Source organism: Cynocephalus volans, chromosome 3 (genome assembly GCF_027409185.1).
Source record: "Cynocephalus volans isolate mCynVol1 chromosome 3, mCynVol1.pri, whole genome shotgun sequence".
NCBI classification, from domain to species: Eukaryota; Metazoa; Chordata; class Mammalia; order Dermoptera; family Cynocephalidae; genus Cynocephalus; species Cynocephalus volans.
In genome coordinates, this window is record NC_084462.1 from 148,917,737 (window position 1) to 148,943,468 (window position 25,732).

Below are 25,732 nucleotides of genomic sequence, written 5' to 3' on the forward strand. Positions count from 1 at the left end.
CCACAGGAAGTTCCCCCATATTAGAAGTAAGCAAAGGACAACACATTAGTTCCAGTGCAGAGTTTAAGTGGTGGGAACAGTGAATAATCCAACACAGAACTAAAAGAGAAAACAAAAATCCCACAGATCAGAGACAAAGTTCTGATATTAGCCAGTAAAGGTCTAACACCACCAAAGAACACCTATAAAACCTAGAACTCCAACAATAAACTAGAAGAAAAAGAGATCAGGAAAGCAAACCCATTTACAATAGCCACCACAAAAATAAAGTACCTAGGAATAAATCTAATCAAGAGATGAAAGATCTCTATAATGAGAACTACAAATCACTACCAAAAGAAATTAAAGAAAACACCAAAAGATGGAAAGGCATTCCCTGTTCATGAATTGGAAGAATCAATGTAGTAAAAATGTCCATACTACCCAAAGCCATTGTATTAGTCCGTTTGTGTTGCTATAACAGAAATACCTGAGACTGGGTAATTTATAAAGAACAGAGGTTTATTTGGCTCACGATTCTGGGACAGCTACATCTGGCATGGGCCTCAGGCTGTTTCTACTCATGGTGGAAAGTGGCAGGCAGTGGGCGGATATAAGCAGATCACATGGCAAGAGGAAGCAAGAGAGAGGAGGTGCCAGGGTCTTTTAAATACCCAGCTCTCACAGGAACTACCGAGCGAGAACTCACTCACTACCCCTCTTCCCCCAGAGAGAGCATTAATCCATTCATGAGGGATCCACCCTCATGACTCAAACAGCTTCCAACACTGCCACATCAGGGATCAGATTTCCACATGAGTTTTGGCGGGGACAACACATTCAAACCCTACAAGCCATCTACAGATTTAATGTGATCCCAGTGACATTCTTCACATAAATAGAAAAAGCAATCCTAACATTCATATGGAACAACAAAAATCCCTGAATAGCCAGAGCAATTCTGAGCAAAAAAGTAAAGCCAGAGGCATTACACTTCCTGACTTCAAACTATATTACAAATCTACAGTAACAAAAACAGGATAGTACTGGCATAAAAACAGACATGTGGACCAGTGGAACAGAATAGACAACCCAGAAATCAACCCACTTATTTACAGCCAACTGATCTTTGACAAGGGTACCAAGAACATCCATTGGGGAAAAGACTGCCTCTTTAATAAATGGTGGTGGGAAAACTGGATATCCATATGTAAAAGAGTGAAACTAGATCCATACCTCTCACCATATACCAAAATCAACACAAAATGGATCACAGACTTAAATGTAAGACCTGAAACTTTAAAACTCGTAGAAGAAAACATAGGTGAAACACTCCAGGATTTAGGACTGGGCAAAGACTTTATGAATAACACCCCAAAAGCACAGACAACAAAAGAAAAAATAAATGGGACTATATCAAACTAAAAAGCTTCTGCACAGCAAAGGAAACAATCAACAGTGTGAAAAGACAACCTACAGAATGGGAGACGATATTTTCAAGCTATGCATCTGACAAGGGATTAATATCCAGAATATACAAAGAGGTCAAACAACTGTACAGTAAAAAAAACAAATAATCCAATTAGAGAAGGGGCAAAGGAGTTGAATAGATGTTTCTCAAAGGAAGACATACAGCCAACAGGTATATGAAAAAAATGCTCAACATCACTAATCAGGGAAACACAAATCAAAACCACTTTGATATATCACCTCACCCCAGTTAGACTGGCTATTATAAAAAAGACAGAGAATAACAAATGCTGGTGAGGACATGGAGAAAGAGGAACCCCTCTGCCCTATTGGTGAGTCTGTAAATTAGGAAGCCATTATGGAGAACGCTATGGAGATACCTCAAACAACTACAGTTAGAACTACTGTATTAGTCCATTTTTGTTGCTTATAACAAAACATTTGGAACTGGGTAATTTATAAAGAAAATGAAATTTATTGCTTATGGTTTCTGAGGCAGGGAAGTCCAAAGTCCATCCGGTGATGGTGACAGCAACGCCAGGTTCTCACATTGCAAGATGGTGGAAGCAGAGAGAGTAGAGAGAGAGAGAAACTCGCCTCTCTCTACTTTTAAAGCCCTCAGAACCATGCCCCTGACCAATTCAGGGGGACACAATTCAAGCTTCAGGGAGTTTTGAGGGGACATAATTCAATCCAGTACAACTACCATTTGATCCAGCAATCCCACTACTGGGGATATATCCAGAGGATTAGAAATCATCAGGACAAAGGGATACCTGCACTCCCATGTTTATTGTAGCTCTATTTACAATAGCCAGGCGATGGAACCAACCTAAATGTCCATTGATGAATGATTGGATAAGGAAATTGTGGTAAATATACATAATGGAATACTACTCAGCCATAAAAAAGAATGAAATTCTACCATTTGCAGCAATATGGATGAGCCTGGAGAAAATTATCCTTAGTGAAACAGCCCAGGTACAGGAAGAGAAGTACCACATATTCTCACTCATAACTGGGAGCTGAATCCACAAATAAACAATAAAGAGACAGAGGAAGAAAGAAACATCACAGTAATATGTTGAACTTTTAGAAAGAAAAGAACTGTGGTTACTCGAGGTGGAAAAGGGGATGGGAGGGGGAGAGGGAGGGGGCTAACGAGGAATTGGTTAATGGACACGAAGAATGATTGTGTATTTTAATGCTGAATAAGCTAACTATCCTGATCTAACCATCTACACAATTCTGAAAATCAACATTGTATTCCACATGTATGTATAATAAATTATCTTTCAAAAAAAAAAATCTAGAAGTACCAGAAGCCTCCCACACTCCCAAAACCAGGATGGAGAGAGGGCCAAGGGCCTCAGCCGTGCCCCTCGAGGTCCAAGTCTAGCCCAGTGATGACCACCAAGCTGCCACCAAAAGCCCCCTGGGCTCCCCTGCCGGAACAAGGAGGGTGCCACAAGCCTCAAGCACGCCCCACCTCCCTTTCTCCTCCCCTCTCCTCCTTCCCCTCACTGCTCCACAACATCTTACAATGTAAAAAATAATAATAATAAGTAAATTATTTTTTAAAAAATAAGGTATGGAACTTTCCAAGGTCACACAGCTTAGTTAATAATGCCACACAGTAAACAAACTCTGTTATTCACAGCCCAGTTTTGTTCTGTTTTGTTTTTCATAGCCAACCCTTTGTCCCCTTGAAGTGTATGGCATATCTAGAGTTCTTGGAGAGGTACAGTTGAATTCCTCAAATTCTTATAACTTTAAAAGAACATAATATTTGTATTAGTCTACTCTGGCTGCCATAAAAGAATACTACAGACTGGGTAGCTTGAACAACAGGAATTTATTTTCTCACAGTTCCAGAGGCTGGAAGTCCAAAATCAAGGTGCCAGCAAGGTTGGTTTCTGATAAGGCCTTTCTTCCTGGCTTACAGGCAACCACCTTCTTATTGTGTCCTCTCATGGCTTTTCCTCTGATGTGCACACCCTCCTGCTGTCTCTTCCTCTTTTTATAAGGACACCAGTACTATATGGATTAGGGCCTCACTCTTATGACCTCATTTAACCTTAATTACCTCCCTAAAGGCTTTATCTCCCAATATAGTCACATTGGGGTTAATGCTTCACTATATGAATTGGGGGAGAGACATAGCTCAGTCCATAAGACACATCTTAAATCTCATTTGGTTTTACTTTTTAAATTTAATTTCTGGGTAGAGGAGGTTATAGATAAATTTCCTTATGCTTATCTGTATTTTCTAATTTTTTGGTACCAAAAAAGGATATGTAAAAAGTAGATATATAAAACTTTTTAACTGCTTTAAACCTTACCAAGATTAATAATGGTTTTTGATTCATGACTCTCAGGAAAGCAGAAATAAATGGTGTTGAACAGCTTCTGGGCATCAGAAGTCTCTGTGTTTTACTAGAAGACCCAAATGTTTACACCCTCTATGGCATTTGGTTGACTTTACTTCTGTTCTGGCACCCTGTTGGATTCAAGGTGATTCAGAAGAGAAAGGCATTTCCATCACACTGTATGATAACTGAAGGTATAGACAGATATAATTATTTAGCAAATGTTTATGTAGTGTACTATAAATGTTTGGTTCATTTTCAGGGAATCCTGTATCAGCTGTGGTCACCTGCAATCTCTTTGTTGTGCCTGCACTGAGAAAGATGCAGGGCATCTTGGATCCTCGGCCAACCATCATCAAAGCCAGGGTAATGTTTTCTAATGACCAGAAACTAAAATTGAAGTCTGATAACAATTAAGGATATGATTTCCTAACTGCCCAAAGTAAATATCTATAATTTTATATTAGTTTTGATGGGAAATGTGGTTATGTTCTTCCTTTTGTGACAGAAAATGGAGGGGAAAGGGTTCCTTTTATTCATCTCCTACATGACTTCGAAAGTGAATCATTTTCTCCAGCTAGATGTCCATATAGTAATCTAGAGAGCAAGACTTAAAAATTTGAGTGGATACTTAAGGACAATGGTCAATAGAACGTAGATGGCACCATTGTAATACTAGACATATATATAGAATGAGGGATAAGAATTCTCTTTTCCCCATGAAAATTCACAGAGGACAGCAGTTAACCTGCTCACTTTTTCTGTGACCCCAATGTTAATTATCTTTTTCTTTTTCTTTTTCTTTTTTTTTTGGTGGCTGGCTGGTACAGGGATCCAAACTCTTGACCTTGGTGTTTTATAAATACTACACTCTAGCCAACAGAGCTAACTGGCCAGCACCCCATTGTTAAATTTCGAACAATTCAGAAAAAGACAATCAAAGGACTAGAGAGAGACCCTGGTGATTCAGGAGGAAAGGGGAACAATATAGTTTAGAAAAGGACCATAAATGCTTCACTACTTACAATGGGGTTATGTCCCAATAACCACATCATAAGTTGAAAATATGCATACTGTAAGTCGAAAATGTATTTAATACCCCTAACCTACTGAAAATCATAGCTTTGCCTAGCCTACCTGAAACATGCTCAAAACATTTACATTTGCCTACAGTTGGGCAAAATCATCTAACACAAACCTTATTTTACAATAAAGTGTTGAATATCTCAAATAATTTATTGAATATTGCACCGAAAGTGAAAAACAGATTGGTTGTATGAGTTCTCGAAGTACAGTTTATAGTGAATTTATATCACTTGCACACCATGGTAAAGTCAAAAGATAGTTAAGTTGAACCATCATAAGTCGGGGACTGTCTACTAAGGCTAAGGAATTCTATCCATGGTAAAAGTTACTTGGAAATTAAAGTCCCTTTCTCCACCAACACTAACTTCAATTTGGCTTACTACTACTCAGCTATTTATGTAATACACTTGCTATACTAGTGAACAACTTTCTTGGCAATATAAACTACAGTACCAAACCAAACTCTTTTGAAGAGTTCTGAATATAACAGAATGATATAACAGAATGACATGGTTAGTTAACAGGAAGAGCACAAACATAGAAGAGGAAATATTAATAAAATGTCACTCTTAGACTACATAGGATAAAAACATTAAGAAAATATAGGCTTTAAATATTCTTAACATTCACTTTTTAAATACTGAGACTTTGTAGACTAGTATATGAAGAGATCTTTTCTTAAAATTTCGTTAAAAATTCAGCTTCATTTTTTTTCAATAATCACAGTGGTGGTCTTATTTGATATTAAGTGGAAAAAGAAAAAAAAAATCCATTAACGGGCAAAAAGTATTGTGATCAAGTCAGAAGGTCAGTCATAAAGCTTAAATTTAGACAGTCAAACCGGTAATACTGAAATTATTCACTGTTTTTATATTTGCTAAATTAAGGAAACAAGAAAAATGCACATTGTTGTAAGAGATAGAAAGATGGCTTCTCTTTGACTTTGCAGAGTTCTTACAAATCCTTTCATTTATTTCTCATTTGAACACCCATCTCTTCTTTAAAACTGACGTTGTTGCAGCCATCCGTTGTGACAACAGCAATGACGTGGCGCTGTGTCATCAGACTGATGCTTGATATTGTTGTTCATGATGTTGCCCATTTCCTGTCAGCTCAGGGAACTGAGAACTTGTCCAAGAATCAAACACCCTTCTCCCATAGCAGCGTCACTGGGACTGCCAGCATGGGTTGTCAGTATGCTTGGCTATTTGTCTCTTTTGTTTTTAGCTCCCAAAATTACCCCGACACCTTCACTGACATAACTGCCATAAAGGTCTAAAGCACTTCCTTGAAACATCTCTATTTTCTAACCATACAAGACGCAGCTTACAGACACCACTTACTACCACTGTTCTCCAAAATAGATGCCACAGTCATTGCCTTTCCAGTTCTTACTGCTTTGGGGATGGATGTTAAATGCTGGAGTGGGTAACTCATACTATTGGACTCTGTCACCATTCTATGGGCAGGGCAATGCTGCATTATTTTAAAAAGGTCAAGACAGAAAATGTTCTCCCTTTATATCAAAGCATTTGGAAGAGCATCAGTTTAGAATAAACACTCTGCTTATTTCCTTGGGTTGGAATTGAAATGCTTCTGATTTTTAGTACACAATCAGAAACACAATCCTAGTATTCATCGAATAGAATTATTGGCTCTGTGTTTCCACACAAGCACATCATGTGTTTCCTTAATATCCCATCAAAGCACCTTACACTCTCCTTGTTCTCAGTCTTTTTCTCTAGAAACATACTTGAGGTAACTCCCATTAGTATTAACAACTTGCCTTAGAGAGTGATTAGGAGATGGAAAAGGGAAAATACCTGCATCTCCCATGGGACCAGATCAGTCCTGGGAGAGTGTAAGCATGTTGGAACTCCACCAGACTATTCTAATTTATCCACCTTCCCTCTTCACTTGAGAATTACTATCCTGATTACTATAAGAACGTGATGGATGCTTTCTGACTGCGGTCATAAGCAGTGAAGTACAAAGCATTTCAACAAAATGTTTATATTGCTTGAAAATTGCTATGGCGCTTGAAATTATAGAGAAATATCATTGTCTATTGTGATAAGATTAGTCATTGATCAATAAAAGATATTATTGGATGTCAGTCATATGAGAATATCATGGCCTATGGATTAAAAATAGATATTTAAGATAAGAATAAATTTTTAAATGTAAGAATAAATATAAGAATAAAATAAGAAATGTAAATAGGTTTTAACTTATTATTAGGAAATGATCATTATAACTAGAAGACATGAATTTGAAACTGATCTATACCAGTATGTACAATAATTTTAAAGTTATGTGATAAGTTATGTGATAAGTTTTAGACAGATGATTTACCAGGTAAATATGCCCAAGGCCCTCTCTGGTACACTAATGAAAACACTGCCTCGTAACTTTTATAGCACTTATCAAAAAAGTTAGTGCAATAACGCTCCTTTAACTACTCTTTGGAAGCTTTGATCAGACCCCAACCAAGGCCAGGTCTCCAGCACTACACTGGGCCCTCAGTGTGTCATCCTGGGCCTCTACTCAAAACAGAATCCCCTTTGGTGTTTTACAACTAGGTTTGGGAGAAAAAATAAAGATTAAAAAAATAAAGAATCCCCTTTGGTGACCTCTTTTCTCACACTCTCTCCTCCGTATTGTGCAGCTCTTATTCCCAGCCTGTTTCCCCGAATCCTCTGGAGCATTCACCTCCTTATCACTGCCATGAAACCTTCCAGAAACCATTCCCCCACAGACATTCAGGTCTTTGGTAATTGTCTAAAAGTCTCTCTTTCTACCTCACCCCCTACCATCAGTTGCTTTACCTCCATAATTCTAAATACCTCTATTTCTACTTCAGCAACTCACATGCATATCCTTTTCCATATCCTGTACTGTTCCATCTCCAGAATCACCAACTCTGGTATACCATTTAGTAACGGTGGTAAGTTACCTATCAGTAGATAAAAAATCTAGTGGGAACCCTCACTCCTATAACCTCTACCTTTTTCCTTCAGTTCATAAGCCCCTTTTGGCTTTACCACTTGCTTCACCCAACCTACATCCTGTGGTGTGTGATACAACACACCATGCAACTTTTTCCCAACACCCTCAACTTTTTTTTGCCTCTTCTTCCTTCCTCCATAGCCCGTGCTAAGAATCCACAAACTGTCTCAATCCTCCTTTCTTTGTCCTTCACTTTTATTCCCAGGCCACTAAGCACAACTCAAGAAGAGTATACAGCTATTCAAGTTATCCCTTCCAATTTACAAATTCAGTAGGGGCCAAAATTCCATTCTATATCCTATGGATCAGGTTTTTCTGTTCCTTACTGTAGTCTTCCAAATCTTCACCGTTCCCCTCAAGCCCCCTCCCCTATACACATCCTCTGAGTTTTGTAGCCAGATAAGCCTGGATTTGAATGATGGCTCCAACATTTGCTAGTATTATAACCTTTGGTGTACTTAATGGTTTCCCTTCTTCTAATCTTGTCTCTTAAATCTCTCTTATGTCTAACTCTAATTATGTTAATATGTCCAATTAAAATCCTTCAGTGCTTCCCTTGACCCCAGGGTTAAGTCCAACCTCCTCAAAAGGGCATAGGAGGCCCTCCATCCCAAGGCCTCAGTTTTCCTCTCCAGTTTTATCTGCTTCCCAGGCCATACTCTGACTGTACCAAGCAATTTGCAACTTTCAGAATGGACATGAGGTTCCCTGCCTATGCCTGTAATTCTTCTCCTTCCTGGAAGACGCTCTTCTCACCACCACCATCTCATTTTTTAGCTTGGTAAATTCCTTACTCATCTTAGAAGACTCAGTCATCATGTCCCCTGTGAACCCTTTCACAAGGTTACTTTGAGGTCACTTTGTAAGATGATCAGGGTAAAGAAGGACACATTACTCGTCCTTTTTTTTTTAATTAATTTACTTTATTTTTAGAGCACTTATAGGTTCATAGCAAAATTGATTGGAAAGAACAGAGTTTCCGTCTATCCCCTGGCCCCACACATGCACAACGTCCCCCACTACCAACATCACACACTAGAGTGGTACATTTATTATAACTGATGAACCACACTGAGACGTCATTATTGCCCACAAGGCCATAGTTTACATTATGGTTCACTCTCAGTGTTTTATATTCTGTGGGTTTTGATAGAGGTATGATGACATGCATCCATTATAGTGGTATCACATGGAATAGTTTCACTGCCCTGAAAGTCTTCTGTGCTCTTTCTATTCGTCCCTCCCTCCAACCCAACTCCTATCAACGACTTATAATTTAACTATTTACATAGTTTTGCCTTTTCCAGGTGTCATATATTTGGAATCATACATTTTATAGCCTTTTCAGATTGGCTTCTTTCACTTAGTAATATGCATTTAAGTTTCCTCCATGTCTTTTCATGGTTCAATAGCTAATTTCTTTTTAGGGCTGAATGATATTTTATTGTCTGAATGGACCACAGTTTATTTATCCATTCACCTACTGAAAGGCATCTTAGTTCCTTCCAAGTTTTGGCAGTTACGAATACACCTGCTGTAAACATTCATGTGCAGTTTTTTGTGTGAACATTAAGTTTTCATGTTATTGGGTAAATACCAAGGAACACGATTATAGCATCATATGGTAAGAGTATGTTTATTTTTGTAAGAAACTGCCAGTTTTCCAAAGTGGCCGTACCATTTGCATTCCCACGAGCAATGAATGAGAGCTCCTGTTGCTCCACATCCTTACCAGCATAGGGTGTTGTCAGTGTTTTTAGATTTTTGTCCATTCTAATAGGTGTGTTGTTTTAATTTGCAGTTCCCTAATAACATGTGATGTTGAAGATCTTTTCATATGCTTACTTGCCATCTGTATTTCTTGTCTGATGAGGTATCTGTTCAGGTCTTTTGCCCATTTTTTTAAATTGGATTGTTCGTTTTCTTACTGTTTTTGTATACTTTGGATAACAGTCCTTTATCAGATGTATCTTTTGCAAATATTTCCTCTCCTGTGGCTTCTTATTCTCTTGACCTTTTTTTTTTTTTAACTAATTCTTTCCCTTAGATATTTACAATTAGACCATACCATATAATACTACAGCAAATAATACAATTTTATCTCTTTAGTGACTACTGTGTGCCAGGCAAATATTCAAAGGAAACAGCCCTAGTCCACAGCCTACTGGCAATGTTGAAAGAGTAAAAGAAGTCATCAGAACTGAAACATCAACCATTTCTAATTCTTTATCCACCAAAAAGTGTGTCTATGTTTACCCACGTTGCATCATTCTTTTAAGCACTGAAGTTCATATTAAACAGATGCCTTCTTAAGCTAAGTGATATAATATAAAAGAACTATAAAGTCAGTACAAATAAATAGATTGGTTAGTAAAGTATTATGCATTTCAGAAAAATCTAATCAGTTTCATCTCTAGCTGCACAAGGAACAGCTGTTTGTGAAGAGGCTATGAAAAAAATTTGTCACTCCAATTTGATGCAGTTGACTCTTGGTTTTTTGGTTTTTTTTTTTTTTTTCTTTTTTTTTTAAAGGTCTGTCAAGTGAAGCAGTGGGAGTGGAGAAGGAAAAGAAACCTGTAACTGATTGTGATCAATTAGTTGTAAACTGACTTGTTTTAGAAATCTATATAAATATCTTCCTTTAAAACAAAATAAGTTTTTATTCTTAGATTGACTGAAAAATAACAATTTTAAAATTTTAGGATCATAAAACTTGAATGCACTTTAATCATTATGTGATGTAACTCCATTTTGTAGATGAACAACAGGTATAGGAAAGCAACGTAACTTGCTCATACATCACACCTTAGAGTAAAGCTGGGAGTAGAATGTAGGTATCTGATATCATCCCAATCCAGTACTTGTTTCACTGTACTGCCATGAGTCAGTCAGTGCCATTGCTAGGGGAAAAAAACCTTGCTGAAATACAAGCAAATTAAATAGCCATGTAAGTAGCTTTTGTAGTTTAGTACTGTAGAATACACACACACACACACACACACACACACACACACACGTATGCACACACAGATTGAAAGAAAGAGGGAGAGGGAGAGATTTGCCCTTGAAGAATCACAAAATGATTTAGGAATAATGGCAACTTACCCTACCAGTAGATATAGAGTACAAACATAAGCAATATCAAGTGAAAGAGTTGGTGTAATTTAATCAAGGAAAAACATGCTAGAATTGAGTTTCATTCTGGATTCCAGAGAAAAAGCACGTGATGTGGCTAAACCACAATTGTGTAACTTTTAGTAGAGACGACTTTTATTTGCCTTAATGAGATTATATATTAGGACACTAGTGGTATATTCAAGAGAAAAAGAAAGAACCTATACCTTTTATGTTGAAGATAGGTATATGAAATGGGTAGCTGAATAGTGCCTAGAACATATTAGGTCCTCAGTAAATATTTACTGGATGGATGGATGGATGGATGGACGGACAGACAGACAAATGGACGTTGAATTTGTTTGTTTGTTTAGGTCTGCCTCCTTTATTTTAAATGTTAAGATATCTGCTTCAGTTTCTCAATTCATAGGTCAGAGGTTTCTGTCCTCACAACCCATAAAAATAGACTTTATCTTTTTTATCTACCCTTTTCCCCACTATGAAAACCAACTTCTTAGTCTTCTTTTCTTTTTTCACTAGAGCAAACCAACCCCCAGACTTCCTGTATTAAGAACATAAGGTGGCAGTAATGGAAGTAGCAGAATGACAAGAATATTTTCCATGTCCACTATCCTTTGCAGAACCTCCACCACCCCATAGTTTTGAAAGATGATCATGTGACCAAGTTTGTTTTCTTTTCCTCTTTATTCTGTAGTTATCATGTGATGTAAAACTGGATCCTCGCCCAGAATACCATCGGTGTATATTGACTTGGCATCATCAAGAACCACTGCCTTGGGCACAGAGTACAGGTTAGTCATTAACATCTGCAGGTATCCCTATGTACCTATCCTGTTATAACACATCCTGTTATGTAGAATGTTCATCTTTGATTATACCTAATTTTGTAATTATTATACAGTTTCCTTTTTGAAAGTTAGATGTGTTAAATTATTCCTAGACAGTACATCATAACAGGACAAGAGTAAAAGAAAAATTAATAAAAATTTAGTTATTTCATTGAGCCATATTTTCTAGATAAACATTTGAGACACAACTCTAGAATTACAGAAAATTTGGTCTGTTCAACCAGTAAATTCTGAACATAACTTTCGTAGTAGGAAAAGGAGGGGACTGTGGCTATGCCACCCTGAAAGGTGAGATTAAAGCCTAATTTATAACATGATTCTCTGTACCTGTACTATTCTCTAGATACTGATGAATTTTAAGGGCAAAGAAATCAATATTGATAATTCATAGTTCCACAATTACTTTCTCTAGACTTTCAACTTTTATCCCAACATCTCTTTTCATATTTTGCCTAATTTTTCATGTAACTCTGGAAAAATCATATTACCCTTTGAACAAAGATCCTATCAAGTGCAAACATCAACTAATATAGTAACTAAGTACATGGTCTTTGCCATCAGAGAGACCTGCATTCAAACTATCCACCAACCTAGTTAGTAGGACCCTAGGTAAGTTACCTAAGACTCATTTGAATCTTGTGGAATAAAATAAGACAGTTAAGTAAAGTGCCTAGTACCTTGTCTGGCACTTAGTAAAGAAATCATAGATGTTGCTGTTATTATCTTTATTATTTTAATAGATTTGGGGGGGTTTTGTTGGTGGCTGGCCAATACAGGAATCTGAACCCTTGACCATGGTATTATAACACCGTGCTCTAACCAGCTGAGCTGACTGGCTCGCCCTATTTTAATAGGTTTTTAAATCCTCTCTTTTCAGACACACATAACATGTCAGCCTGCATCAAGAAATTCTGTGGCATTTTGCATAATACTATAAAATTGTTTTATTCTTCTAAGCAAGAATGTCTAATGTTTTAAGGTTATAATGTGATAGGATATAGTAGTATGGCCACCTGAAAAAGGTACTGGGAAGTCTGATCATCTTTCTTCCCTCTTGAAGACCTGCATTTCTGTTTATCAGACTTCATTTTGAAAATGTCTATAAGGGTTTCAAATGTAAATGCCTCGATGCTTAAGCTGCTCTAATGAAAGTATTTCTTTCTAGGTAATCAGATGAGCAGCCGTCTGATGAGCATGCGCAGCGCCAATGGATTGTTGATGCTACCTCCAAAGACAGAGCAGTACGTGGAGCTCCACAAGGGCGAGGTGGTGGATGTCATGGTCATTGGACGGCTATGATGGTCACCAGCAGAAGAAAGCTTTGATGCATGTCCACATATCATTGACTGTATCCTGTAATATGCAATGGCACAGCTAGTTTTTCTGACTTGGATAAAAGTTGATCTGTATAGTCAACATCTTGAACTATATTTCGAATGAATTTAAATACCTTTTAAAGAAAAAAACACCTAAAAATAAATCTTAACAGACAACTCTATTCTGATTATATCAAAGCAAATTTTTCCTTTCTTGCAAATTGCTTTGTGTGTTCAATGCTAGGTCTGATAGCGATAGCTTTTGGTAGACAGCGGTAGGTGCCTGCAGAACTTGTGTTTTTCTCATCTTTAAAATACAACTACTTATGCTCTTAAATCAAGGCTGTCTGCTTATTTATACTAATGTAGGCAACCCTTGGATTTCCCTTCTTAGTATACTTCATAACCGCTTTACAGAGAGCTTTTGCTTGTTCTTTATCACGTGTCTCGTGTTTATGTGCACAGTGCCAAAAGAAGACTGACTGGGTGGAGGACCTGCCCTTCCTCAAGCATCATCCCCTGCAGAGCGTCCAGGGCAGCTTCTCACCCTAGTAGCCTCATGGCACAGTTCTCTTGGACAGTAACTGGATACCTTTTATTTGAACAAACTGAAGAAAAAATGCTTCCTTAAGTGCTGACAGCCTTTTTAACCAATACATTTAAAATTGTACAGAACAAAAAAATAAAATCAAAGACTGATCTTGTACAGATATTAGTGTTACCAGCATTCATGTGGAAATCAAGAACAAAGACAAAATAATATTAAACGACTCTGTACCATAACATTTTCTGTAATGATACTGAAACTTAATGAATAAAAAAAAAATCCTTGATCATTATATAAAAATTTATTGTGTTGGCCTCATCATTAAAAAAGGAATATTGTCATGCCATTTTGATGGGGTTTCTGCCTGGATAAGAGAAATAGTTAAGACGGCCTACCAAGGTTAAATGGTATAAAGGAGATTTAGAATCTGATATAATGTAACTCTATATTTTACTATAGTGTTTGGAAAAAATAGCATGGTGGTCTATAGCACTGTGAAAATACAGATTAGAAAGTAAGAGGACCTGAAGTTGGTCTGTTCTTTCTGGTCATACCTGGGGAATAGCAAGCAAATTTAGAGGAAAGATACTTGATGACCTAGGAAAAAATTAATTCTTACTTTTGATGATGTAAAAGCAAATTTTAAACATCTACAGTTCTTTGGAATGGAGGGAAAAAATAAGACATGAAGCAGAAAATTGCAGGTGAGTACCTGGAAAGTTTTTGATCATGTTAGAAAGGATGTGAGAAATGGAGAAAATCTGTGTTGACCATAGAAAATACAACAAATAAAATATAATATACTCTATCCACAATGGCTCCTTATGGCACTTTTCAAATGGCAGTAACAGAGAGACATTAACTATGCTATAAACTATGCTTAGTAAAGCAAATTACAAAAATTAGCCTGCTAGTATACAAGGAGGCACATGATGAGGATAAAGATAAGTAGTAAACAACAAATATTTGATACTGATATTCAATATTTCCAGAATTGAAAATAAAATATTCTATTTTAAATTTTCTTTTGTATTTACCATTGAAGAAGATAAGGATAGAGGTCAAATGAAAAAGCATGCAAAGAGTTCTTTCAAGAACTCTACATTAGTTCAAGGAATATTTATTAAGCATCTACTATGCACTTGGGAACAAAGTACATCATGCTACTATTTACAAAGGTGAATAGGGCAGGGTATCTGATTTTACACTCCATTAAGGAGATAACAAAAACATGCGAGTAACCGTACTGTTTGATATTTGATAATACATGGTAGAGTGTATAGAATGTGATAAATGTCATAATACAGACAGATTTAAAGGGTTGGAGGAATCCAAATGAGAACTTCCTATAGGGTACAACTTCAAGGGGTAAGATGGCATTTTAGTGGGTCTTGAAAAAAGGATCAAATTTAGAAGATGATGGTGCAGGAAGAAGGGTATTCCAAAAACAGAATTATGGACAATTAGTAATAATTATTTTATTATAGGATAAATAATTATAGAACAAACTCCTATGTCTGTAATACAGTTGGCCCTCCATATCTATTGCAGATTCAAGTAACTGCAGATCAAAAATATTAAAAATGAGTACGTAAAAATAAGAATACGAAAAGAAAAAAATACAAGTAAAAAGCTATAGTATAGCAATTATTTACATATGATTTACATTGCATTGGTATTATAAGTAATCTGGAGATGATTTAAAGTATACATGAGGGTTGCCTAGGTTATGTGCAAATACTATGCTATTTTATATTAGGGATGTATTAGTCCATTTCTATTGCTTACAACAGAATACCTGAAACTGGGTAATTTATAAAGAAACCAAATTTGTTTCCTACAGTTTCGGAAGCTGGGAAGTCCATGGTCCAGAAGGCACTTCTGGTGAGAGCCGCCTTCTGGGTGGGAACTCTCTTCAGAGTCCCGTAGCAACCAGGGTCTCACATGGTGAGAATGGCCTGAACAAGAGAGCTAACCTCTTCACTCTCCTTTTAAAGCCATTAGAACCACACCCATGACAATCCATTAAACCATCAACCCATAACTCCATGAATGAATCAATCCGTTCACCTCTTAAAGGCCTCACCTTCCACCACCACTTTGGGAGGACATTCAAATGACAGCAAAGGTCTTGAGCATCCACGGATTTTGGTATCCGCAGAGGTCCTGGAATCAATCCCCCTGTGGATACTGAGGGGCAACTGTATAGGAATAACAGCTCTGGAAATTAACAAATTAACAGATTGTTCAATCTTAATCCTTGCTTCTCTGCTATACTAACTGTGTGGCAATGGACAAATTTCTTTTGTTCATTGATATCATCCCCAAATCCTTAGAAGAATTCATGGCATACATGCATATGTGTAGGTATTAATAAATATTTGTTCAATGAAACGCATTATGTCAAGCTCACTACTTTTGTGGAGCTTACTATACACCAGGTACTGTTCTAAGCATTTACCACATGTTTAATTTTAACAACCCATATAGCAGTGTTGCAAAAACTACAACAGATAAGGAAACTGAAGCACAGAGAGATTAAGAAACTTGTCCATGGTCATTCAGCTAGTATAGGAGAGGAGCAAGAATTCAAATTTAACAATCTAGCTCTAGAGTCCATACCCTTAAACACTAAGCTATAGAAACGGAAAATTGATATCAGATGTTTGTAAGACTGAAAACGTACACATTTAAGGACCAAACTATAAAGTTCTTGAATACCAAGTTAAGGAGTCTAGATTTATTCAAGAGGCAATAAAGCTGTTAGAGATCCTTGACAGGGAAGTATCATGAAATGAAGGGAAAATGCTCTGGCAGCATCGAGTAGGATAGATTAGACAAGGAAGAAGCTGGAGTGAGACACCAGTTAAGAAGTGATCGTGATTGTGTAGGTGATGGTGATGGGAAGCTTGAGACAGATAAATGTGCTTCTGGAGACAGAGTGGAAAGAACTTTACAACTGATTTCAAGTTTTGGAAAGAAAGTTAGAGAAGTAATAGATGATTTAAAGTCTTTAGTCTTGGCTGACTGAGAAAATGTTAAACAAGTAACAGAAAAGAAAGTCAGAAAAAATGGATTTTGTGGAGAAGCTTCTGAGTTTGGGCATGTGTTTGAGATGCCAGAGGAGTACTAAGGTAGATGTGTCCTGCTGGCATTTGAAAGTGTCTGTAAGGAGTTCACAGAAGCGGTACTGGCTGGATACAACCTCGGTTATCATTCAAAGAAAGGTGGTATTTGAATTGTGAGAGTGGATAGAAGATTATCAAGGAAAGGCTTGCCTAGAGAAGAAGAAAGGTCTTTGGGGTACTGGAGGAAAAAGCCACTAATGGAATGAGGCGGAGAGCAGTTTTTAGAAGAAAAGAATTGGGAGTCCCACAAACCAAGGAGGAGAGTCTCAAGAAAGAAAGGATAATTAACTGTGAAATGCAAAAGAAAAATCAAGAAGGATAAAGGCTCAAAAAACCTTACTGGTTAGACAATCATTTGTGAGCTGCAAGAGGCAATTTCAATAATGGATTGAGAGCAAAAGCCAGATTGCAAAATAGAAACTGTGAATACGAATTCTTTGGACCTTGTACACAAGGGGAAAAAAAGAGATACAAGATGGTAGCTTGATCGGATAAGATGAAGATTTTTGTTTGTGGGTTTTGAAAAAAGAAAAACAGTGGTAGGCATCTTAAAAGTGAAAGAGTAGGGTCCTAAATGGAGAAAGAAGAGGAAAAAAGGGCTGGATTTAGGGCCCCTAGTGGCCCAGTTAGCCTGGAAAAGAAACGGGACATTTTTCCTTCTGAGTTAGAAAAGGGAAAAGATATAAACGCATTTGAAGTGGATACAGGAAAAATTTATAGTTAAGTTTCGAGAAAATGATTCTGCTTGGCACAGTGGACATGAATGTCATCTAGTCTACTTGCATTTATTTGACAAATTATTCAAGAATTAAGCATATATGACATATTATAATTCTGTCTTAGCAGTTTATACTCTTTTTTTTTTTTTTTTTTTTCCAGCCAGTCCAGGCAGTTTATACTTAAATAAAAGACTGTAGAAGACGTCTTCAGATTCTTACAGCTGTGTAGAAGTTAAGCATTCTTTTTCGACCAGATTTTTTAGTTCTATGTTTTGGTTCTTTTAAGCCATATCACACAATGACAAAAAGAACATTAGCAGATTGTTTGCCAAGTACAAGCTATTTATTAAGTGATGTTGCATGTTACAGCAAGTAGATTCTTCGGGTGCTCCCATTTTAAAAATTATTTGCTAACCAATGAAACCTGTAGATCCAACCCATGACCAACTCGTGATCTCATGAAACCCTAACAGGTAAGTTACTATCATTCCCAATTATAGAAAGTGGGGATTTATGTAAGTACAGAATTCAAAGCAAATAAACTATATCTCGTTATTTCAGTGATGCTCATTCTAGATTAAATAATGCATTGTATCTAACATGTTTGTAAGAAGTGTTAGACTTGACTCTCTGAGAGAGTTACAGTGTTACAGAGCTCATCAACAACTTGGCCTAGAACCAAAAGGTTAGAGAATTACTCAATTCTGGTCATTTTGCATGGTCAGTTACCAATATTTCTCCTCTAGTCTTTGGTAATAATTCAGTTCATTTAACAAGCATTTATTAGGCTCCTACAGTATGCCAGGCTCCATGCTAGGCACTGAGGATACAATAAATGAAAAAAAAGTCTCTTATCCAAATGGAGATAGATTATGAGAAAGGAAAAAATAAATAAATACAGATTAGGAAAAGTCTATGAAGAAAATTCAGTCATATGTTAGAGGGAAACTATGTGGAGGCCTTAATCAGATTTGGTGGTTGTGTCAGGGTCCAACCATTTGAAAAAAAGGCAGAAAACTAAGTATTTCAGTAAGGAGACATTAATGTAGGAATAAGTTAAATAGGAGTTGGAGGCCTGGAAAAGCACAAAGGAAATACTGAGATATTACGGATAATTACTAGAGGAAATAACTACCACAACTAGGGCGGTGGGGGTTAGTAGGGCAGGGTTAGGGTAACCAGACTCTAGAAGCTCAGAAGCCAGACCCTTCGGAGCTAGGACTCAACCCTCTAAGGAGAGGGCACTTACTGCTCAGCTGCTGATTCTGAGAATGCAGGGAGAGGATGAGGGGGATTGCAGGCTAGAATAAGTTGCCGTTGCCAGGGTGGCACTGACAGAAACAACAAGCCAACAGGAAGGAATATGCATCCAGTCTTCCCTCCTGCTTTCTAAGCTCCCTCTAGTCTAATGCAACCTATTGTTGAGCTTAACAGAAAGCCAGCTGGTGAAAGAAATGTAGTTTGCAGAGTTCCAGCCCCAGCATCACAGTGCAGAGTATGCAATGGTGGATTTGGAGCTGAGAGACAAATCACTTATCAGGTGATTGAGAAAGGGCTCTCTAAACAGGTGACATTTGATCTGGATTCTGAAAAATGAAAATAATCCATGTGTAGAGAGGAGAGAAGAGCATTTCAGGCAGAGGAAAGGGCTTAAAGAATGCAATGTCAGGAAGGAGACAAGTATGATGAGGGAGGGGGAGTGGTTTGAAATATAACTGGAAAGAACTGAAGCTAGGATGGAGCCAGATCATGCTCACAAATGTATAGGTCCTTGGGTATAATACTAAATGCACACACACACCCCTTATGATATATGTCACATATTTTAAGAGTATTGGGAAGCCACTGAAGGTTTAAGAAAGAAAAAAATTCAGTTATTTACTAAGCACCAATTGACTATAAGACACCATGCTAAGTAAGGGTTTTTGCAAACAAGCAACTCATGCTGCCTCCTACACCTGTTCCTTTGCCTATATTTTGTTTCCTGTCCAATGGCACTATAATTCACCCAGTTTCCCAAACCAAAAACTCTAAGTCAACCTACTTCTCTCCACATCCAGTGAGTCACCAAATTCTGTCAACTCTACGAATAGTTCCTAAATTGGCCCCCTCCTTTCCATTCCCACCGCCACTGCCTTGTTCTCTATGCCTCCCCAAATCTATCCTTTATACTTTATCAGAGCAGCCAATCCAGAACATAAAAATCTCCCCATGTAAAATTCATTAGAGAACCACTCAGCAGATGAGGTCCCAGTGGCACGTATGGCATTCAAAGCCCCCCCATGATCTAGTCCCTTCCTTCTCCACCTTCATTTCTCCTCCAACTTTATGTAACAGCAGATGATTTGCAGTTACCACCTCAAACCCTGTCATTCTATGCCTCAGTGACTTTGCTCAAGCTGGCTAATCTTTCAAGAGTTGGCTTGGGCATTAACTCCTCCAGGAAGCCTTTCCTAAATCTGCAAATTAGACAAAGTGTCTGTCATCTGTGCTCCCAGAGGCCCCTGTGCACCTCTCTATCCTATCACCGCACCACATTGAAATAACCTATTTACACGACTCCTTTCCCACTTGATGGTAAGTTCCTTGAGGACAGAGACTGTTTATCTTTGTATCCCAGCATGGCATGGTGCCCAGTAAGTAGTACGTACTCATTACTGAACTGGCCAATAGAATTGACCTCGCATAGTACCCACCGGGGAGCAGAGACAAAGCATGCAGTAAACCTTCACGTCTCAAGTTTAGAATGTGCAGCAGAGAGGAACCCATGCAGGCATGAATAAACAGAACCATCTCATGAGAGGCAAGGACAAAGGGACAACTGGTCGTGTACCTCAATTTGGCAAAGTGCCTCAAATTCACACTTCTAGCATCATCTCCAATGAAGTTATACATATGGTTTTGTGCATGTTAAAAAGCATTAATATTTTAAAGGTAATATTTAAAATACGCCATGACTTTTATTTCTCTCTTTTGATGTTTCTTCATGTTTTAATATATTGGTAACCTCAAAAAAAAATGGAAGTGAGATAAAACCAAATAATTTTTATCAAGGTACCTCAGAATTAATATCATCAACACTGAAGAGATCAGTTTTATACAAAAATGTTTCCTGGCCCTGGAGTGCAGTAAATATGCTGAATGAAGAAATGGATGGCTAGAAACCTAGTCAACAGTACGAGAGGAACAACTAGAGGAAGAATTTGTCCGTTCGACACTCAGCATAGAATGTGGGAAACAGAGCTTCTGAGGCAAAAATAATAGGGGGACCACTCAGGCCTGCAAGGGGAGAGGCTGCCCTTGCCTGCAGATGGAGCCAATTATGTGTACTGAGCTGTCACCAGATCCTGATGCCAATAAATATTGAAGCTATACATTTGGTCTTCAGCTCTGCCTCTGGAACAAGTTCCTGATATACATCCTTTGGAAGTGGACGTCATAGACTCCTTGACATCAACATCTGGTCCAAAATGGAAATTACAGTTGTTGAGATAATAGGAACACTACAATCCTTTCAAAAATTTGGATAGATCGACCGGAGCCGTGGGGGCGGTGCCAGCTAAAGGGTAAGGGCGAATGACTTCGCCGGCTTGGGCTCTGGACAGCGTTAGGCCCGAACGAATTCTAATTTCACTGCCCCATGATCCAGCAGCCCAGCAGACTCCAACCTGACCAGAGAGGTGGCTCCCCGGAGAGTCCCAAGACCTGAGGCAACCACACACACAAGGCACTAGAGGCCAACTGAGCAGTCACAGAGGTAGCCATACCAAATTGGCAACCACAGAAACATCTTAGTTAGTCAATAGTGTCAAACTGGTGGACTGTGAAACCCCCTGCCACAATGAATAAACATCAAAAAAAGATACCAGAAATACAAAAAATCAAGAAAGTACACCACCAAAAGTTAATAAATCTCAAACTCTAGATCCTATAGAACAAGAAGCCCTTGAAATGTCTGACAAGGAATTTCGAGTGATAATTCTAAGGAAACTGAATGAGATACAAGAAAACTCAGCTAGACATCATGATGAAACGAGGAAAAGTATACAGGACCTGAAAGAGGAAATGTACAAGGAAATCAATGTCCTGAAAAAAAATGTAGCAGAACTTGCTGAACTGAAGAAGTTATTCAGCGAAATAAAAAACACAACGGAGAGTTTAACCAGCAGGCTTGTGGAAGTTGAAGAGAGAACCTCTGAACTTGAAGATGGGCTGTTTGAAATAACACAAGCAGACCAAAAAAAAGAAAAGAAAAAAGAATCAAAGACATTGAAGAAAATCTGAGAGAGATATCAGACAACCTTAAGCGCTCAAATATCCAAGTCATGGGTATTCCAGAAGGGGAGGAAAACGGAGATTGCATTGAAAATATATTCAACAAAATAGTGGCAGAAAACTTCCCAGGTACAGGAAAAATCACAGATCTTCAGATCCAGGAAGCTCAACAATCTCCAAACGTATTCAACCCAAAAAGGCCTTCTCCAAGACATGTTATAGTCAAATTGGCAAAACTCAGAGACAAAGAGAGAATCTTAAAAGCTGCAAGAGAGAAGCGTCAAATCACCTATAAGGAAGCCCCAATCAGGCTCACATCAGACTTTTCATCAAAAACCCTAAAAGCTAGAAAGGAATGGGATGATATATTCAAAATACTAAAAGACAAAGATTGCCAGCCAAGAATACTCTACCCTGCAAGGCTACCTTCCGAAATGAAGGGCAAATAGTATATTTCTCAGACAAACAAAAACTGCGGGAGTTCACCACCACACGACCACCCTTACAAGAAATCCTCAAGGGAGTACTGGGTTTGGTTCCTGAAAAGTAACTACCACTGCCATAAAAACCCAAGAAAAATCGAAACCCACTAGTATAATAAAAATGGCATTCATGAAGAGAAAACAAACAAACAAAAAGGCTATCTACAACCTAAGAAACCAACAAACACAGAAACCAAACAGTAAATCAGAAAGCAAGGAACAAAAGACACCTAAGACAACCAAACAACCAATAAAATGCTAGGAATAAATCAACACCTTTCAATAACAACTCTTAATGTAAAAGGCTTAAATTCCCCAATCAAAAGACACAGACTGGCTGACTGGATTAAAAAGGAGGACCCAACTATATGCTGCCTACAAGAGACCCACCTCACCCATAAATACTCACATAGACTAAGAGTGAAAGGATGGAAAAAGATTTACCATGCAAACAGAAATGAAAAATGAGCTGGAGTAGCTATTCTTATATCTGACAAAGTACACTTTAAACTAAAAACCATAAAAAGAGACAATGAGGGACACTACTTAATGATAAAAGGACTGATCCATCAAGAAGATATAACAATCATAAATATGTACGCACCCAATGTTGGAGCAGCCAGATTTATAAAACAAACTCTATTAGACCTAAAGAAGGAAATAGACACTAATACCATAATAGCAGGGGACCTGAACACCCCACTGTCAATATTAGACAGATCACCTAGGCAAAGAATCAGTAGAGAAACACAGGATCTAAACAATACTATAGACCAATTGGAATTGGCAGATATCTACAGAACATTCCATCCAACAACCTCAGAATATTCATTCTTCTCATCAGCACATGAATCATTCTCCAGGATAGATCACATATTAGGTCACAAATCAAGTCTCAATAAATTCAAAAAAATTGGAATTATCCCATGTATTTTCTCAGACCACAATGGATTAAAACTAGAAATTAATAACAAACGAAACTCTGGAAACTATACAAACACATGGAAATTAAACAGCATTCTACTTAATGACATATGGGTCCAAGAAGAAATCAAGCAGGAAATCAAAACATTTATTGAAACTAATGAAAATAATGATACATCATACCAAAACCTGTGGGATACGGCAAAAGCAGTATTAAGGGGGAAATTTATTGCATTAAATGCTCATCTCAGAAGAATGGAAAGATGGCAAGTGAACAACCTAACACTTCACCTTAAAGAACTAGAAAAACAAGAACAATCCAAACCTAAAGTTAGCAGACGGAAAGAAATCATTAAGATCAGAGCAGAACTGAATGAAATTGAAACCCAAAAAAACAATACAAAAGATCAATGAGTCAAAAAGTTGGTTTTTTGAAAAGATAAATAAAATTGACAAACCATTAGCATGGCTAACAAAAAAAAGAAGAGAGAAGACTCAAATAACAAAAATTAGAAATGAAAAAGGCGATATTACAACTGATTCATCTGAAATACAAGGAATCATTCGAGACTACTATAAACAACTATACGCCAACAAATTTGAAAATCTGGAGGAAATGGATAAATTTCTGGACACACACAAGCTCCCAAAACTGAACCATGAAGACGTAGAAAATTTGAACAGACCAATAACAATAAAGGAGATTGAAGCTGTTATCAGAAGGCTCCCAACAAAGAAAAGCCCAGGACCAGATGGATTCACAGCAGAATTTTACCAAACATTCAAAGAGGAATTGACACCGATTCTTTACAAACTATTCCAAAAGATTGAAACGGACGCAAATCTCCCAAACTCATTCTATGAAGCAAACATCATCCTGATACCAAAACCAGGTAAAGATATAACCAAAAAAGAAAACTACAGGCCGATATCCTTGATGAATATAGATGCAAAAATCCTCACTAAAATACTAGCAAACAGAATACAGCAACACATATGTAAAATTATTCACCACGATCAAGTGGGATTCATCCCAGGGATGCAAGGTTGGTTCAACATACGCAAATCAATAAATGTGATACACCATATTAATAAACTCAAACACAAGGACCATATGATCATCTCTATAGATGCTGAAAAAGCATTTGATAAAATTCAGCACTCATTCATGACAAAGACCCTCTATAAGCTAGGTATAGAGGGAAAGTATCTCAACATAATTAAAGCCATATATGACAAACCCACTGCCAATATCATCCTGAATGGGCAAAAGCTGAAAGCTTTTCCTTTAAGAATAGGAACTAGACAAGGATGCCCACTCTCACCACTCCTATTCAACATAGTGTTGGAAGTACTAGCCAGAGCAATCAGAGAAGAGAAGGAAATAAAGGGCATCCAGATTGGAAAAGATGAAGTCAAACTGTCCCTGTTTGCAGATGACATGATCCTATATATCGAACAGCCTAAAACCTCTACAAAAAAACTCTTGGAATTGATAAATGATTTCAGCACAGTAGCAGGATACAAAATCAACACACAAAAATCAGTAACATTTCTTTTCTCCAATAGTGAACATGCAGAACGAGAAATCAAGAAAGCCTGCCCATTTACAATAGCCACCAAAAAATAAAAAACTTAGGAATTAAGTTAACCAAGGAGGTGAAAAATCTCTATAATGAGAACTACAAACCACTGCTGAGAGAAATTAGAGAGGATACAAGAAGATGGAAAGATATCCCATGCTCTTGGATTGGAAGAATCAACATAGTGAAAATGTCCATACTACCCAAAGTGATATACAAATTCAATGCAATCCCCATCAAAATTCCAATGACATTTTTCTCAGAAATGGAAAAAACTATCCAGACATTTATATGGAATAATAAAAGACCATGCATAGCCAAAGCAATGGTGAGCAAAAAAAATAAAGCTGGAGGTATAACACTACCTGACTTTAAGCTATACTACAAAGCTATAATAACCAAAACAGTATGGTACTGGCATAAAAACAGACACACTGATCAATGGAATGGAACAGAGAATACAGAAATCAACCCACACACTTACTGCCATCTGATCTTTGACAAAGGCACCAAGCCTATTCACTGGGGAAGGGACTGCCGCTTCAGCAAATGGTGCTGGGATAACTGGATATCCATATGCAGGAGAATGAAACTAGATCCATTCCTCTCACCGTATACTAAAATCAACTGAAAATAGATTAAGAATTTAAATATACACCCTGAAACAATAAAACTTCTTAAAGAAAACATAGGAGAAACACTTCAGGAAATAGGACTGGGCACAGACTTCATGAATACGACCCCAAAAGCACGGGCAACCAAAGGAAAAATAAACAAATGGGATTATAGCAAACTAAAAAGCTTCTGCACAGCAAAAGAAACAATTAACAGAGTTAAAAGACAACCAACAGAGTGGGAGTAA

The 25,732-nt window shown here is 37.5% G+C and overlaps 1 protein-coding gene across 4 annotated transcripts in view; it reads left to right on the forward strand.

The window, feature by feature from the left end:
* GPHN (gephyrin) overlaps positions 1 to 13,549 on the forward strand; it is a 562,178-nt gene extending 548,629 nt beyond the window's left edge. For all 4 annotated transcript variants that reach the window (XM_063088486.1, XM_063088482.1, XM_063088484.1 and 1 more), the window contains 3 exons: positions 4,081 to 4,184; positions 11,743 to 11,839; positions 13,062 to 13,549. In XM_063088486.1, the coding sequence (XP_062944556.1) occupies positions 4,081 to 4,184; positions 11,743 to 11,839; positions 13,062 to 13,195 (335 nt within the window). In that variant the 3' untranslated portion in view covers positions 13,196 to 13,549. The remainder of the gene's footprint in view (positions 1 to 4,080; positions 4,185 to 11,742; positions 11,840 to 13,061) is intronic.
* The last annotated feature ends 12,183 nt before the right edge of the window (positions 13,550 to 25,732 follow it).